Below are 17,774 nucleotides of genomic sequence, written 5' to 3'. Positions count from 1 at the left end.
CACTGTTCCAGAACTTTGAACATGTCTGTGTGTTCCTGAAAAGCTACACTGTTACTTATCCACTTAGCCTGTCATGTCCTCAGGCAAGACCTGTACTTTTGCAGTGCACTAACCTATAACTTAGAGAGGCAACTGATGTCTATGTTTAGCTTTTTAATGATAGACCCCACACCTAACGATAAAGTTTGAGTCTCTGTCTATTGTATACTGTATAGACACTACAGCAAGGTATTGCCCTTACACAAACAAGGCACTGTTGTCCTTGTGACCATATATCCTGATTAACCCCTTTCCCTGTTGCCTCCCATTTGTTTACATAAAGTAACCACTTTGATAATTGACCATTGGGTCCTCCCAGCCCCCTCCCCTCATATAAAGCATTTGCTTACGGCAATTACAATGATGGACAAACAACCACTTTTACTAATTGCCTGTTTGGCTCCTCTCTCCCTTTTTAATTTCATGGACAGGAGCACTGACCATTTTGATAACTTTCCATCTTTGTTGAGTCTCCTCCCCCTCCAGGTGACTTTCATTCACAGCAACTACAATAATGGACCAGTGACCACTTAATAATTACTAAATTGCCCCCCTCATCCCTTTTCCTCCCCTTTTGAGGTAATAAAATGGTGGGAGCAGTGACACTGAAATAAATGATTGTTAGATCACCTCCCCCCTCCCTTCCCCTCATATACATTTGTAAAGGTTTTACTTTAGCAATTACAATACCAGCGACAACATTAGCAATTATTATCAACCTGTTTGACCTTTCTCCTCCCTTTATGATATCATGAAATGACTGATGCAGTGACCACTTGATAATTGACCATTAACTCGTCTACCCTCCCCTTGTAAAGCTTTTGTTTACAGCAACTACTGTGATGAACCGGTGACCAACTCTGAAATGATACATTGTTTTCACCTGACTTATAAAATAAGTTGATGAGAACATAGAGAAAGTAATGAATGAAAATGTGTTGTTATACATTATGTACATGTACATTGTATGATATGTTTCTACATAGGCATACTTCTAAATGTATGAGCATACTTGACAAATATTAACACTGGTCAATTTCACCGCAGAGCTTTCGTAAGCATTTTTAGTAGCATGTGATACACTGTAACACATATTATTAGGGAGTTGTAGTTATACTGATACCTGTCTCTACGAGCAGCTCGTTGTAACTCTAATGAATCAACAAGCTCTTTGGTTTCGGGAGAAATAACGGTAGATGTCCTGGATCAGGGGACAAAAGGTGCCGGATGCATGGGTAGTAATATAAAGAGAAGGAAAGATATATATAATGTATTCAGCATACATTGTAAAAACTACAGGTATGGATTCATGCAGTCATTAAAATAACAAAATGGTATTGATTGACTGATATGAGGGATGTCCATGGTAGTTGGGATTTAGGAGTGGAATACATGTATGGTTCAGTATGTGAGAGTAAATGTAGCTGGTCTGTAAGACACGCCATGTCTGAGTGCCCATTGGCCTACCCTTCTCAAGTGAAATCATATGTTGTATCTGGATGCCCATTGGCCTATTCTTATGTGAAAAGATGCCCACTGAGGGTGGAGTGATACAAAATATATTATTGTCTAGAGATGGCCAATGAGGGCTGAGCGACACAACACGTCTTACAGTCTAGGGAAGCAGCTGACTGACAGTTCAGTATCTGAAGAGAGCTAGGCTGTGAGATACACTGTGTCTGGGCACCTATTGCCCTATATTTGTACCTTGTTGTACCCTGAAAAGAAGCCCAATGGAGCAACACATAGCTAGAGATGGTCAATGAGAGCTGAAAAACAAAATTGTGTTTTACAGTTACAGTTTAGAGTCAGGAGAAACATCTGACTTGAAGTTCAGCATGTTAACGGCTGAAGCTTTACATCATACATACAAGATGTAACTTAGATGTATGATGACTTGGGCATTTATTAGCATACTGTAAACTTTATTATTCAACCCCCTCCTCCAACTTACATATATATTTAAATACTGCAAGATGGTGCTACATCAGTACATGTACTAGTTTTGATACTGATTTACCTTACAAATGAACTTAATAATATGACCAACAGTCCATTGAGTCTGAAGAGCACCTCCCCACCCCTCCCCCTCCCTCAATCACCCCTGTAATATTACCACTAAGGTCTACACTACAGCATTACATAACTCATTGCTGTCATATTTCTTGTGCACAGTTTGCATGTTTCTCTGTATGTCCATAGAGGGCGCTATTCAAATATTGAATGATATATGTGGCTAGGGGCTAATATATTTTTACCCTTCCATGTCTTATTCACCAATACTGGTTTGTAGGTTGGAATTCAAAATATATTCTCTCTATATTACTGCCCCAATATGGGTATTTGCATCAGAGGTTTAGTATGTGCAAAGTGCTAGACTGGAAGATATGCTGTACTTCGGTACCCATTGGCCTATTCTTCTCATGTGAAAAGATGCCTAGGTCTGTAAGAACTACTATGTTTTACAGACCTGATGAACATACATGTATCTAAGGAGAGGTTAGGTACATGTATACATTTGTATATTAGTAATTACTACCCCAATATGGGTAATTGTGTCAGAGGATTGAATGGTAATCTACCCTATATGGAGATAATGAGTAACACATTGATCCAAACTTCTACTAGAAATTGTGTGCGTCAGTGGCACGTCAAATTGGCTTAAGAATAAGAGGGCACACTGATCCAAAGTACAAATGCCCATATTGGGCTGTAATATTTTTATTACATGCTCAGTGAACCTTTATGTGATGAGGAATGCATATATTGATTTTGTGTCATCATTTGGATCCAGTTAGATTGCTAAAAATCAATAGCATTTAAATTAAAGTACAAAGTACTACTTTGACTTGTGTGTTGCCGAGGGGCAATATGTGCTTTATTTGCCCACTAAGTATCTTGGAAGTTGGATGTTCACAGTCGAAACAATGAAAAGCCTGTATATGTACATTGAGGCATGTAATAATGCCACACATAGACAGAACAGAGAGAGATAAGCATCAAACTGATATAAAACATGGTATCTTTTCTCTGTCACTTTTAGCGCTTGACTGCTAATGCTTCAGCAAGTCCAAAATTGCATACATTCAATGTCAACATATCTATCTTTAGCCTGGAATCCATGGGAATGGAAGGTGGGGATGGGGGGTTTTGAATTCGAGATGGGGAAATCAAACTTTAAAATCCCCATTGGCCTACATGTAGATTCTAGGATAATCTAACTTGGGACAGTCAACATGTACCTTTGTTTTTATTTAAAAAATGCAGGATTGTGGAATTTGTTTCCCCTAGATATACTTCCGGTAAGACTGCTATATTACTGACAGGCAATCTATCATGAAATCCCTTAGGTCTACATGTATGCCTGACTAGCTGGGAGGAATTCTACAGATATTATCACTGCATGCTTAGTGGACAGATGATTGCCCCAGGGTATATAGACTCTACAGAAATAAATTAAGTCATTGACAGCACTGGGAATATGTCTACTATACTAGATTATTTCCACACCTATGTTTGTCAATGGAGCAACTCTAGCATACATTACAATGCAGTACCCTATCAAGGTGTGCACTACACATATCATTATCAATCAATACTATTATTGTAATTGGGATGACTATGTAATAAGTATTGCTGACTACACACTTATCGCTGAGATGTGTGAATGTCTTCACTTGATGGAAGTCCAAGACCGACTTCTGAGGGAATTGTGCAATATTGTACACTAGAGAATAGAGTATTGTTATATTTGAACAACAGAGTTACTATCTGCGATTTGCATGTTGAAGACATATTTGCATGGATCTGCATATTACTGAATCTATTTCATGGTGCCACTATTCAATGACTAATTATTCTTTGGATGATCTGTTTTATTTTGTCAGAATACAATTCTCTGCTAGAGTGTTGGTGAGACAGGGCAAACTCTGGTTTGAAATGTTTTCTTAGATTTTACAAATACAGTACAATCTTCACTTGTAGGAAGTCTCCACAAAATATTATCATCCTTGCGCTATTGCTCGGCCCAAGGAAACTGACAAGTATGACAAACATAATATACATTGTACTTTATGTATAAGATGGTAAGTAGGTAAAATCTACCTGTGAGTTCCTACTTGTAAGGTATTATTACTGGGTTCCCTACAAAAGTTATATGTTTTAACCATGCAAATTTTCCAGATTTCAACTCAATTACAGAGGTTCTGAAACCTAAGGCAAAGATACTGGGGTACTGTAGTAGACTGAGACTCAGTTCATGGTTTCAGTCACACCCAGTCCCTCCAGGTGGGTGGAGGGACTGTGTCTCAGTTTAATGTTTTACATGTAGGTACCCTTACATACGTACCTCTTTATAGATGTTCAAAATTTGTTTTCTTTAAAAATATGATAAAGATATACATGTATGCTACAGAAAAGCAGGGGAGATAATATTATGAGATGAAAGTGTGTAGAAAAGATCGTTTGATATTGGAGTCTGACTCGATTATGATACAGCTCAAGAATTGGTTTTATGACTGGGCTAGCATCAATGTACAATGTAACTTAATGCTATCACAGGGTTGGCAAGGTGCTAACATTGGGCTGACACAAACACTTCACACCAACACCTGTTAGCACCTGGAATGCTTAAATGCCTGCACCACTCTGTCCAATGTTAACACCTGGTTAGCTCAGTGCTAACACTGAGCTGGGAGTGGAATCATTAATGCCTGTACAAGCCCAATGTTGACTACCTGTGTACTAACACCTCATCAGCATGTGTTAGCAACTAGAATGGTTAATGCCTGCACATGTCCAATGTTGACACCAGGCTAACACAGTGTCAACGCCAGGCAGACAACAGGCTAGCAAAAAAACAACTGATTCTTGAGCCATGTTGTACATTTGTGGATTTATATTCCCTTGCATGTAGAAAATTAAAACATACCCTTTGACCATAAGAGCATTTGACCATGGTATGATAATGACTGAAAGTATTTCAAATTGAACTATTGAAAGAAATGTCTCTCTCACCTTGGACTCTGTATGGGCTTTTGTTCCAATGTAGCTGGTCTAGCTACCTCCCTGGTCTTAGTAATTTCATCTCTTGGTGTTGTGTCCCTCACAATGTGACTAGCATCCCTGGCAGATCTCCTTGACAACACATCCTCTTTTTTATCCTCTACCCTTGTTTTAGTAACATCAACCCTAGGTGTTGTATCCCTGGCAACAGGAGGAATAGCATCTGTAGTAGATCTCCTTGACAACACATCCTGTTTTTTATCTTCCCTTGTTTTAGGAACATCATCTCTTGGTGTTGTGTCCCTGACAATGTGACTAGCATCCCTGGCAGATCTCCTTGACATCACATTAGCTTTTTCATCTTCTACCCTTGTTTTAGTATCACTAACTCTTGATGTTATGTCCCTGGCAACAGGAATAGCATCAGTAGTAGATCTCCTTGACAACACACCCTCTTCCCTCGTTTTAGTAATTTCAACTCTTGGTGTTGTTTCCCTGGCAATAGGGCTTGCATCCCTTGCAGATTTCCTTGACAACACATCTGCTTTTTTATCTTCTTGTATACCGGTACCCTTAACTTTAGGGAGTGAGTCGTCGCTTGTGTCTGCACTTTTTGTTGACGTAGTCCTATCCCGTTCAAGGCCATACTTTCTCCTAAGGTAGGAATAATCTTTGTCTTCTACTGCTACGTCAGACAGAAGTCTAGATCGCTGAGACGGTTTATCACTTGAATCATCTTTACTTTTATTTTTTGATATGAGAGCTTCGGCTCGTTTCAAGGTATCAGAAGTCAGACCCAAATCTGTGTTGCTCCTTCTGTTTGTATATTTGTATCGTTTATATGTTGATTCCTCAGTGGGTTCAGTGATTCCGTATCTTTCAGCAAGTTCTTTTCGCCTTTTTTCCTTGTATTCTGCCATTCTCTTAGCTCTTGCATCGCTATCTTCCGATGATTCCTCCGATCCATGAGCTGTTGGCAATTTGGCAGTCAGCAGTCCAGACTCTTTGTCAGCATTCGGCGTTGGTGAAATCTCACCATTCGATGTAATATGACTTTTATCAGTGTGCTTTTCATCCTTTCGTTCTCTGACATGATCATGGTCTGTGTCCGTGAGTCTTTGTCGCCTTTCTAATCCATCTTTCTCTGTTCTATCTTTAGTCCTTGCATAACGAGAAGAATACGTATCAAGGTCTTTATTCCTATGATCTAAAAGCTCTAGATTCGTCCGTCGACTTGCAACGTCATCATAGTCACGTGACCTCCGAGAAGCTAACACATTATCATCGACATCTTTAGTCCTACGAGAGGGGTAATCCGTATCAGATTTATCAAGAGAAGAAGTCCTACTACTGACGTGTCTGTCCGTATACCGCGAATACGGTCTGTCTTTCGTGCCATCATCAAGAAGCGCTTTCCTCGAACTTCTAGAATCCACATCATAATCCTTGCTGTAAATAGATTCTGATGTCCTGTCTTTTTTGTGTTTGTCATCTGTTGACCCAGTTGTGTAGTTATTATCCAGGTGCCGGTGTCTGGGCGAGGAGTCATACTCAAAACTTTTAGAGCGACTAGTATACGATGGACTAAGTCTGGAATAGTTATCTAAACTTGCATTAGAACCTTTCCGAATGTAATCATATTTTCCATCTCCTCTGGAAGTATCGGAAGAATCGCTATCTAGGCGCTTGCGTCCGCCTCCTGTATCACTGTCAAAATCACGGTCGGCAGTGAGACGATTGTATCGTTTTTTGGCCTCATCTTTGGTACGTTGTTTTCTATAATGATCAGATTCAGGTGATACAGTACGGTGTGACTCTTTCCATCCTATCTTGTCATCCAACTTTTTGGTAGAAGATGATGGTTTTGCTCGATTTGATTCACCAAACAGTGCTCTCCGTCTATCTGCTGAAGTTTCCACATGTTTCCCCGATCCTAGTTTGTCTCGTATCTTTGAAACTACAATGATAAAATAAAACACAGAAGTTACTCCACAATCGTATTCCCCTGAACATGTCATTGTTCTCCCTGAACAAATGTACAATGATTCAAAGCCTTTCTAATGATTTCTGAGTATACTCTCAATAAAATATGCAAACGTTTGTCTTCTCTAATATTAAATTGTTACCAAAACAGCAAACAAACTCAAGATTTCACCCCCTGGTCTGTATCTGACAACTGCAGGACATCCTGATTATACATAACCACAATTACAAGTACACTCTACTATTGTAGACAGTCCAGTGGTGACTCTGCCTCTCCATACGTAATAAGAAAGACCACACAATAACGTACACATGTACAGGTGAGGCTCTGCTTGATGCAACGATAGTGACACCATGGAAACGTGAAGTCATACCACAAGTATTACATATAATTACTTGTCATTATAAAGTTACCACTGTTCTATAAACTTTGATTCAAATAATTATGGGAGGATATTGTGACTCTGTCACTCAATACATAACAATAAAGACCACACAATTATGTACATGTGTGTTTCTGTTTGATAGTACCACCATACTGTAGAAATGTGAAGTCATGCAACAAACATTTCATATAACTATAATTATGCGTCATTATAAAGTTACCATAGTTATATAAACTTTGATCCAAATAACCATGTGTAATATTTGTGACTCTGCTACTCAATACGTAATGAGAAAGACCACATAATTATGTACATGATGTATATCTCTGCTTGATAGTACACCATACTATTGTAGCAAGGTGAAGTCATGCCACAAATATTTCATATAATTATATGTCGTTGTAAACAGTAAAGTTACCATAGTTATATATAAACTTTGATCTAAATAACCATATGGGTGATATTTGTGACTCTGTTGGTCAATACTAACAAGAAAGACCACACAATTATGTATATGTGTATCTCTGCTTGATAGTGACACCACAGAAATGTGAAGTCATGCCACAAACATTTCGTATAATTATGTGTTATTATAAAGTTACCATTGTTATATATACTAGATCCAAATAACCACATGGGTGACATTTGTGACTGCCACTCAATACGTAACAAGAAAGACCACACAATAACATGCATGTGTGTCTCTGCTTGAAAATGACACTATACTATATAGCAATGTGAAGTCATACCACAGCCATTTCGTATAATTATGTGTCATTACAAGTTAAAACTCGTATAAACTTTGATCCAAATAACCACATGGGTGACATTTGTGGTTATGCCACTGAATACATAACAAGAAAGACCACATGCTTGTCTCTGCTTCTAGTGCACACCACAGTAATGTGAAGTCATGCCACAAACATTTCACATTGAGAGTATGTCATCAGAAAGTTACAATCGCAATGTCCCCTTCATTACAATCTGATGAATCACAACTCCTGGATTGTCTGAGTCACGGCTATAATGTCGTGCTGATGGATAAACGTTCTTTGATGAAATGCTATATTTTCTGGTGAAGTGATTTAATGAGGAATACAAATTGCCATGGAAAGGCAAATATGTTGTTAACAGACATGTTATTTGAGACCAAAAATGATACCATTTAAATTTGATACTAATGTCTATCCCACATGGCTACGGTATCTGGTTCAGGAATTATTAAGGAATTTATTTCTAGGACGTACGACGCAAGAAGACCTTTGTTGTTTCGAAAAATGAAATAGTTTGGTAATGGTGGTATCAATTTGGCAAACACATAGTAGATAGCAAAGTTTGATTTCCTTTCCGATCAGTCATAAACGTGAGCCTTTGATTTTGCCAGGGAATATGTTTGCATAAGTGTACAAATTCCATTACTTTGATTCCATGGATTGTATGCATTTTATTGTCTTCAGTGTGTCCCATGTATTTCACCAAAGGCTTAAACCTTAACTATAGAGTCAAACTTTATTAAATATGTATCTACAGTGTTTTTGCTAAGTGTGGCAAGTAGATAATCAAGTTCCTGAGTCTACCAGGGTTCCAAAACAATATTTATAATCAGACTGTAAGATATGTTGTGTTGTTCAGCCCTATCAGGCTTCTAAACCAGTGAGTAGTAATTGATTGTGTGGAATGAATGTCATATCTTACAGACTATATTACGGTACTATGTATTGGACTCTGAGTCTCTCACTGCCCTCACTGGTTTTGCTAAATTGTTTTTAATACTAGAGTTTAACAGTTAGTCCAATTCTCTTGTATGGTGCTCCCTCATCAGTTACATATGACAAACCATTGAACATGGTGGGCAAAATGGTGAAGACATGGTGAGTGACTTTGTTAGTTTGCCCAGTATGCTGGACGGTTTGCATTGACTGGGGAACACCATACTAAGGACCTTACTGGACTACAGTAGCTGTTCGAATAAAGTACATTGTAAGACAATTTAATGAAGCCAGTGAAGGCTGTGAGAGAGTCTATGCCAGCCTTACATTGTATATAAAACTTTGCAAGCTTTATATGATTAATTCCTCTCTGTTATATGGGCTCTCAAACCTTAGCGAAATCACTGTTCTAAAATTACAGGTTGTGAGAAACATGTAAAGAACTATACTTTACATCTCACACGTTTTAAAGATAACCTACCTGTTCGTGACATATCTTCATCTGCACTATTTTCACTGTCACTGTCTTTAACAGGCAAGGTTGGTAACTCCCTTCTAGGATGTTGTCTGTAGCAGCAGCAATAACATTATGACAAATATAAACGTAAAATATTTAAGAGACAGAGAAATATTTGCAGTATTCTATTGAAAGCTGCAAGTGACAGACAAGTCATGCTATCGTCATTGAGCTCCACCCTACCTGCACTCCCAGGGTTCAAATTTAACTTCTATCCAAGTATATAGCCATATAAATTTGGTAGTCTATATCTGGTGTTTAGTGCTCTATATGTCCTGGACTATTGCTAATTTGGTAGTCTAGATACAAGTAACAATATTTAGTAGTCTACATGTATGTGTCCTGGACTACTGCTAATTTGGTAGTCTAGATATAATATTTAGAAGTCTGTGTCTGGACTACTGCTAATTTGGTAGTCTAGATACAATATTTAGTAGTCTATGTGTCCTGGACTACTGCTAATTTGGTAGTCTAGATACAATATTTAGTAGTCTATGTGTCCTGGACTACTGCTAATTTGGTAGTCTAGATACGTTTAGTAGTCTATGTGTCCTGGACTACTGCTAATTTGGTAGTCTAGATATAATATTTAGAAGTCTGTGCCTGGACTACTGTTAATTTGGTAGTCTAGATCATAGACCCTACATGAAATGTTTAGTACATGTAGTTCTGTGTGCCTAGACAACTGATAATTTGGTATTCTACATGTCCATACAATATTTAGAAGTCTGTGTGCCTAGACAACTGATAATTTGGTATTCTACATGTCCATACAATATTTAGAAGTCTGTGTGCCCTTGATGACTGCTTTATAATGTGACTCCTGTCAGGGTTTCAATTTAACATTTATGCTTGGTAATCAGCTTTATCCAAGGGAACTGTTTCCGTTATAATTTTCTATTGATGTCCATTTGTCTAACAGACTACTAATTTATCAATTTGGTAGTCCAGATACAGTGTTTAGTATTGTATATGCCCAGCACTGCTGCTAATTTTGAGCCCCGACTCCCAGCCAACCCACCTCCCCATCACCAGAGCATCTCAATACTTCTACAAATATTCTGAACACCTGTACATGGAGTCTTGGTAATGTTTAGCAACCTATAATATTCTAAACACCTGTACAAGGAGTCTTGGTAATGTTTAGCAACCTATAATAATCTAAACACCTGTACAAGAAGTCTTGGTAATGTTTAGCAACCTATAATATTCACCTATACATGTATAACACCTGGACATGCAGTCTTTAATATACCCTTTTCAGACACACACAGTTACATATGTACATCAGTGCTGCACTGGCATAAAGTTATAACCGAATACTTTCAAGCTTCCAAATTTGCCTGTCATATGATGTACACAGTTTTAGCAAAACATCCAACAAGAAAACTTGGTAGGTTGGTGGAATTCAGTTGCAAGTTTATGCTGGCGCAGCACCAGCATAACTGTGTGTGTCTGAACAGTGTATGGTAATGTTTAGCAACCAAGATATATTCTACACAGCTGTACATGCAGAACAGCAGTCTAGTCAGCTGTTCTTATCTCAAGACAAAATTCCCAGGTTGATGACAAGTTAGTGTTACGGTAGTCTATAGACGAGCCCTCGTGTTTGAATCTGAAGATCTCATTGTGGTAAGAGAGTTTCAGATTCAAACCCAACAGCCAATCTCCAGCTAGCTAGACTAATGTTAAAGTACAGCTAAAGAATCAGGCTAGCATTGGCTAGTCCAGCGCTAATAATTACCCCTGGCACAGATCTATAGCTGCACAAGTCAACAGCCCTTTTCCTCCTTATGGGAGCAAAAAATCCATTGCAGCCTCTATGAGCACATAGGATTAAAGCATTCACATTACAACCTCTATCCTACCAGGTTCCCAATTATACAACTGGGTTAACTGAGACACAATCGTGATTCAAATATTGCCTAAGGACTTTAGCCACTCAGAAACAAACGACAGCGATGGGACTTGAACCTGCAACCAACCAACCCATCATGACTCCACTAACAATGCATGGACTAGCACTAACACTTCACTTGCATATAAGCTACAAATAAATGTACGCTACATAAAAATTCAAGCTGATACTGGGCTAGCAAACTGGAAAGGTTTCTTAAGCTCCACTGCGAATGTACTTGTCACCCTATGACAAGATTTCGAAGAAAGACTGACCTTTCAGCTTGATGTTGGTACTGTCTTCTTGGAGACACGACTTCCTTGTCTAGAAGCTCCCTCCTCCTAGCACTAGCAGAGCCAGGGCTGCCAGGATCTGTCAAATAATAAACACACAGACAAATATATTATGATTTTATTCATTTGATTTATAGAATCGTGTAGTTATGAAACCAAGATGCCTTGTTCTACAGTATACAAAATAAACAAGTGTGGAGTGATATCTATATATATGGATGCTAGACTATGGATTACATATACTGTGGATACATAATCCATAAATGGAATTTAGAATTCACAGTGGCAGTTCATTCCATGTTCTTGCTTCGACTGACATCGGATTACGGAATTTTTGGAACGACTGTTTTATTTGCTTACGTTCCAAATATAATAAGTGGTCCAAATGGACCACTGAAAATCGAACTTGGTGGTCCAAAACAGAAACAGTCTTCCAACCATTCACCCATCATGACTCCACAAACTTCAGTGTTGCAACAGTACTTGATTCAGATCAGTTTATAAAACACAAGAAAGTTGGTTCTGAACAAAATAATCATTTTTAATCTCCTTAGGCTCTACTGGTAAAACAGTACTAATCCAAAACTTAGGAATTCAAACACCGGGGGGGGGGGGGGGGGGGGGGGGTGGGGGGGGGGGGGGGTTAACAAAGGCCACTGTCGGATTAGCATTTTAATCTGAGCAAGAAAACAGTTGAGCTCTAGAAAAAGTTAATTTATACCAAAAGATTCATCTTATCTAATCCTATGGTGCTACTGATAAGGTAACTAATCTGAGACCATGGGATTCAAACATTGGGGGTTTAAATGACACATTTCATGATCAGATTTATCATTGTTTCCTGTTCAATCTACTGAGATTATATGATACCAAAAACTGCAATGACATGATTAGATTTTGTTTTAATCTAGTGCTATCCAAGGCATCGAATCTCAAGATCTGTCTTTACAGTGAAGTGATGATTTGATACCATGGGTAGATATCTAGATTTATTTTGTTTAGACAGAGGTACAATGCAGTTGTACTACATTGCATGTACTCAATCAAATCACTACTACAAAGATTGAAAGACATGATTTAATGATGCACATTTTTCTTGATGGCACTGACTATCATATTCTAGTAATATTTCCACAACAAAGTAATGATACAATGAGAAAGACATAATAAGGAAAACACGATGAAACAGCTTGTGGCAATTCAATACATTCATTGATCATATCTATTTTATGTTATATTCAAAAAGATGTAACTAAAGAATAATATTAAAGGCACTGAAAAAAATACTTGTAAATGCATTCATACTATATTCTTTACAAAACCTTTAGAATCAAAGAAAGTTTTTCATTATTGCCAATTCAATTCAAAGACTACATGTACAGTACATTGTACATGTATATATACTAGTAAGTGACTCAAAACCAATCCAAATGTTATTTACACAGCAGACATGTAAAATGCTTTTCAAATAGAGAAATAAAACTGATGAGTTGAGTAAATCATTGATAATTTCAAGTTGTTCTGCAGTCAGTTTGATAACACAGACGATGAAACATTTTCAAAACTGTAATACATTGAACTGTACCTTCCTGTGATCGGATCCCCTATAAATCTAAGTGATAAGACGTTGTATAGTACATAGACAAACACAGACAGTATAAAAATAGAAGATGACATCATTAGATTTCGATGACACACTTTGTTTATGTGTCATCCTTGTCTCCATCAGGTCTCGAGGTTTTCCAAATGACAGAACTCAAAAAAGTGTCCCTAACCTCAAAATATAATTGAAGTGATATGACAGTAAGGCTAACTAAAATGCATTATGGAATAAGATCCCTCCTGCTAGATAATGCAAGTAGTGTTTACACATAATTGTAATTTTAAATTTTTGATTATGGGAATATCAACTTGGTGGGCCCCTTGTGTGGTATGTTATCTGCTTCTATAAATACATGACACAGTATTATGCCTAATATGGATGCTGGTTTGGAAAGACAAAGAATTAATTGTACCATAACATCTACATCTCAAGTTTCCAACCACAACTTGAGTAGCATAAATCATTTCTACAAAAAAACTAGACAATTGCATCCTCTAGTAACCTCACACATGTTTTTAACTTATATATTATCTTTAGAAACATCAACACTATCATGTATATTTTGTAAATTAAATTAAACTAAATTAAATTAAATTCAAATCGTATCATGGAAAACTATTTGGAAAATTTATATAGATCTACAGTGTGTACTTTACATATATTGCAATATAATACTAGATCTTATTGCCAACTGATGTTTTCTGTTCTCCTCACTTTGTACAAAATTATTCAGCAAAATACTGTTCGTAAAATAACCATTCAGAAACAAACTAATTTATCTGTACAAAAATAAAATAAATAGAAGCACATAAAAAATTACAAATTATAATTTTTGTATGACTAGTAGTATAAGGCATTCCCTTGAAAGAATTCTATTCTTCTCAATGAACACTTCCAAGATAACAAAAATCTTAAAAATTGGCCAATTCATAAAATCGACATTTTAGCTCTACCTAACTCAGGTATTAACATTTGAAATCTCTACAAAAATCATTAAAACATAGGTCACTCCTATATTATTTTAAATTAATATTTCAAAAAAAAAATTCAAAATATTAAAAAATTTTCATCAAATATTTTGAATTGCATAGGCACAGTGTTCAAAATGTTACCAAATTAGCATCTTTATATTGCAAAGAACAGTAAAAAATTTGTGTTAGATAAAATATTTGTTTTTCGAGACGAAGGATAATAGTATACTATAACAAATTCATGACTTGCTGTGTTGTTCACTCAGCTGCTAGGCATACCATAAGTGTCACACAGAATATTTTCTACAGAGGACACTACCGTGAAACATCACAAGGAATGTTAGTCATAGCACATGCTACTGGAGTTGAATTTACCATTGTTTTGCATATTTGGACGACGGAAGCCGAATTTCGAAAAAAAATCTTTTGTCCACAACATTACGTGACATTTGAATGTTTTGTACACAAAGCACAACGGTGACATTGAGTTTCCGGTGATAACATTTTGTAGACATCGTAAAATTCATACCACAGCAAGTTCAAGTACATTATAAATATGTAAGGTCACAAGAAAGGTTTCAAAACACATTCAGGATTTCACCAACTATCCTTCCAGCTCCTTCATTTGAACTGTTTTTTGTGACACTACAAATCACGACCAGACGACATCGAACTGACCGCGGTGACCGGCCGTTCACTACACTACAATCACATCACGATGTTTTCAACTGCACTACGTCGCTCAAATTCCAACAAACTCGGCTTTTCACTGTTTACACGAATAGATCCACGCAAAAACTAGTCTACATACCTCAAAACAGTTGGAAATAGTGAAGTTGTAGATTGTACTATACAGCGAAACACGACCACGTCTTGCCACACTCGAAATACAATCAAACATGGCATTCAATAAATAACAGGTCACGGGTCACAGGGTCAAAGTTCACAACTAATAGAAAAAGGGAATCCCCATTCAAAATCGACACATAACTAGATACACTAATTGACTTGGGAAAACTGTCAACCCAAAATACAAAGGTCAAGATAATAATCCGAATTTTGATAGTGCTAATAATTAATTTTAATTGTCGCTATTCTGAATAGAAATAGAATTTTTGTTGCGTTGCTCACATCCAAAATTTTGACAGCTAAAGAGAGATGTTTGCAAAATTGTTCCAAATACATTGTTACCAAATTTTGTTTCATTTCGCTTTTTGTCTTTTTACTTTATTTTGTTGACAACAACATAGAAATAACGTCCTTTGAACACAGCAGTACACAAATACTTCGAATTTTATATCTCCAATTGTTATAGAATTTGATACAGCACATTAGATTTTTTCAATATTTTGTAATATCATCTACATTAAAATATTTCCATAGAAGCAACATTTGAAAGAAGAATCCAAAACAATGCAATACAAAATACTCGATAAGTCTAAAGTTAGTCCTTGTCATTTGAACCAGGTTAATTTACTTTGAAATGTTTACCATTATATTACAGTCGTGTATTAAAATTGTTGTTGTTATTGTCTTCCAAGAAATAAACTCAGTCCAACTACGACAATTGAAGTTAAAAGAAGTGGATGGGAGTACATCAAAATGTTGACAAAATGTGAGGTAGAAATTAAAGATGTCTCAACCAGTCACTATAATCTTCTAATGATCTTCATTAAAACCGACGTTTCGGCAACACAACAGTTGCCTTTTTCAGGGTAAAACTTGAACGTATTTGTGGATGGTAAACTGTTATTGTCATTTTATCCATGTACGTTAAGTACATTTATAGGATTGAAAAGAACACTGAGATGTTATAACATGTATTCTTCATTTTCAAGAAATTAAATAATTTTTAGTATCATTTAATTATTACAGGATTTCATTTAGATTAAAGATGATGCTGACTAAAGTCTTGGTTTAAATTCCAAAAAAAGTTTAAATTCCACATTGACCAAAGATTGAATATTTAGTTGAAACCTGAGTTTGAATTTAATTTGACATAGTTCTTGCAAGTTTATAGGCTATCCATGGCTGTGAATCCCTTTCTGTAAGGCATAACAAAAATTGTGTGGTTCCGATTACATTCAATTTTAGAATAGGTGGGGCAGGTAGATTTTTTTTTTTTTTTTAAATTTTTTTTTCATATGTGAGTGTTTAGTTCTGGTAGTTATATTTTTCTGGTGTTTTCAATTTTATAATAGGTGGGGTAGGTAGATTTTTTTTTTTATTTTTAATTTTTTTTTTCATATGTGAGTTTAGTTCTGGTAGTTATATTTTTCTGGTGTTTTCTATATGGTCTCTGTGTTATTGGCTTCATCTCATCAGATGTACAGCCATTACAGATTGGAAGAACAGTTTTATATTGTCTTTTTAAGTTGATGCCAGTTTCCACATCCAGTATTTCTTGTGAGGCTTCACAATTTTCGCGATTTTCTTTTTTTTTCAATATGTAAAAAAAAAAGGTTTAGAGTCTGCGTGAAAAACTAGGAGGGGTCAGTAACCGGAACAAAACAACTTGTTTTATTTGGCCTAACTTCTCATAAACCTGATTATATAATTCCATTGATGCAATGAGGTGAACCTTAGTGACATTATTGTTTTATACTGTGACTATAAAGAATGCTTCACAATATCATTTCAATTTTTTCTTTTGATCAAAATGATTCAGTTTCATTATCTATACTTGTTGTAACATGTTAATTGGTCAATATGATTTATTATTTGAATTTTGAATTTATCATTATGATAATGTAATCTATACAATATAACTTTCAATATCACAAGTGAGTGAATAGATATAGGACAATAAATATTCACAACCCTATTATTCAGCTCTGGTTCATTATATCATTGTCTAAGGTAATTAAACTTATCTCTGGCCAAAGGATTCAAAGTTGTCTTTGTTTATAACATAGTCACAGCCAAATCACTTACACATACTCACAAAACACAGTGAAATGCTACAGAAAGGAATTAAGCTTTGTGTTTATTTAGGGGAAACAATGAAAAAAGTTTTTTTCTTTTATGATATTTAAGTAGGGCTAACTTTAAACAAGTTATTACATGTTTGTTTTTTTTAAATTTCTATTGATACACCACAATGGTATACATTAGAAAGTGGTTTCATACTAATCATTGTTAACTGTGTGGGATTGTACTTTTGAGTGTGCTCTTGTTTTGTTCACAACACTTTAGTCTTTTAGAACAATATGGCTTCTTTGACAAAACAGATTTCTATAATTAGACAGAGTTTACACATTTAATTAGTCTGTCTAAAACTTAAAAGCAGCCAATCCCCTCTTTCAGACCATCAGTACACTTTATTAGTACATGGAGTTAGGAATACTATCCTTGTCAAGACATACAATACAC

At 36.2% G+C, this 17,774-nt stretch overlaps 1 protein-coding gene across 9 annotated transcripts in view; it reads right to left on the bottom strand.

Moving 5' to 3' along the window:
* Positions 1-17,774, bottom strand: part of LOC144450723 (uncharacterized) — a 153,719-nt gene that overhangs the window by 69,625 nt on the left and 66,320 nt on the right. For 6 of the 9 annotated variants that reach the window (XM_078141394.1, XM_078141396.1, XM_078141395.1 and 3 more), the window contains exons 2-5: positions 11,811-11,907; positions 9,603-9,688; positions 5,056-7,000; positions 1,163-1,240 (exon numbers count right to left, since the gene is read on the bottom strand). In XM_078141394.1, coding sequence (XP_077997520.1) covers positions 1,163-1,240; positions 5,056-7,000; positions 9,603-9,688; positions 11,811-11,907 — 2,206 coding nt within the window. Of the gene's footprint in view, positions 1-1,162; positions 1,241-5,055; positions 7,001-9,602; positions 9,689-11,810; positions 11,908-13,413; positions 13,428-15,213; positions 15,262-17,774 lie in introns of those variants that run through there. The other 3 variants (XM_078141403.1, XM_078141401.1, XM_078141397.1) reach the window with 3 other exon arrangements.

The sequence above is a fragment of the Glandiceps talaboti genome, chromosome 20 (assembly GCF_964340395.1).
Source record: "Glandiceps talaboti chromosome 20, keGlaTala1.1, whole genome shotgun sequence".
Taxonomy (NCBI): domain Eukaryota; kingdom Metazoa; phylum Hemichordata; class Enteropneusta; family Spengelidae; genus Glandiceps; species Glandiceps talaboti.
Note: the sequence above shows the minus strand (reverse complement) of the source record. Positions and strands in the feature narration are given on the sequence as shown.